This window comes from Octodon degus, unplaced genomic scaffold (assembly GCF_000260255.1).
Source record: "Octodon degus isolate 3935 unplaced genomic scaffold, OctDeg1.0 scaffold00163, whole genome shotgun sequence".
Taxonomy (NCBI): domain Eukaryota; kingdom Metazoa; phylum Chordata; class Mammalia; order Rodentia; family Octodontidae; genus Octodon; species Octodon degus.
This window is the reverse complement of record NW_004524739.1, coordinates 5,527,091-5,527,603: the sequence shown is the minus strand read 5'-3', so window position 1 is coordinate 5,527,603 and position 513 is coordinate 5,527,091. Positions and strand designations below refer to the sequence as shown.

The following is a 513-nucleotide window of genomic DNA, read 5'->3' as shown; positions in this document are numbered from 1 at the left end:
GAACCGTCCAGCCCCTGTGGAGATCTCCTATGAGAACATGCGTTTTCTGATAACTCACAACCCTACCAATGCTACTCTCAACAAGTTCACAGAGGTAAGACTGTTGCTTAAATCTTTTGGGCATTGATTTATAGGTTAAAATCCTTCACAAATTAATATTGTTCAAAACCAATTGTGGCTCATAGATGTGAGCCTCATCCCCTTGTGGCTCATGTCTATAATCTGAGGATTTAAGAAGCTGAGGCAAGAAGGATCACCAGGAGCTCTTGAGCAGCCTGAGCTACATAGTGAGACCCTGTTTCAACAAAACAAAACAAAACCAACCCCCAAAACAACAAAAAATCTCTATAATTGGAAGGCTATGGTGTAGCTCAGTGGTAAAGTACTTGCCTACCTTTAAGCATAGGGCCTTAGGTTTAATCCCTAGCTCTACAAAAAACAAATGAAAAATCCCCATAATTGGAATATGGATAGGCTAGCCCACCAGTCCTGGTTTAAATTGTTTTTTTTTTT

General features: G+C 40.2%; 1 protein-coding gene across 1 annotated transcript in view; it reads left to right on the top strand.

Annotated features, from left to right (window-relative positions):
* Positions 1–513, top strand: part of Ptp4a2 (protein tyrosine phosphatase type IVA, member 2) — a 45,926-nt gene that overhangs the window by 33,710 nt on the left and 11,703 nt on the right. Inside the window, exon 3 of the mRNA XM_004642936.2 lies at positions 12–94. Within this exon, the coding sequence (XP_004642993.2) occupies positions 12–94 (83 nt within the window). The remainder of the gene's footprint in view (positions 1–11; positions 95–513) is intronic.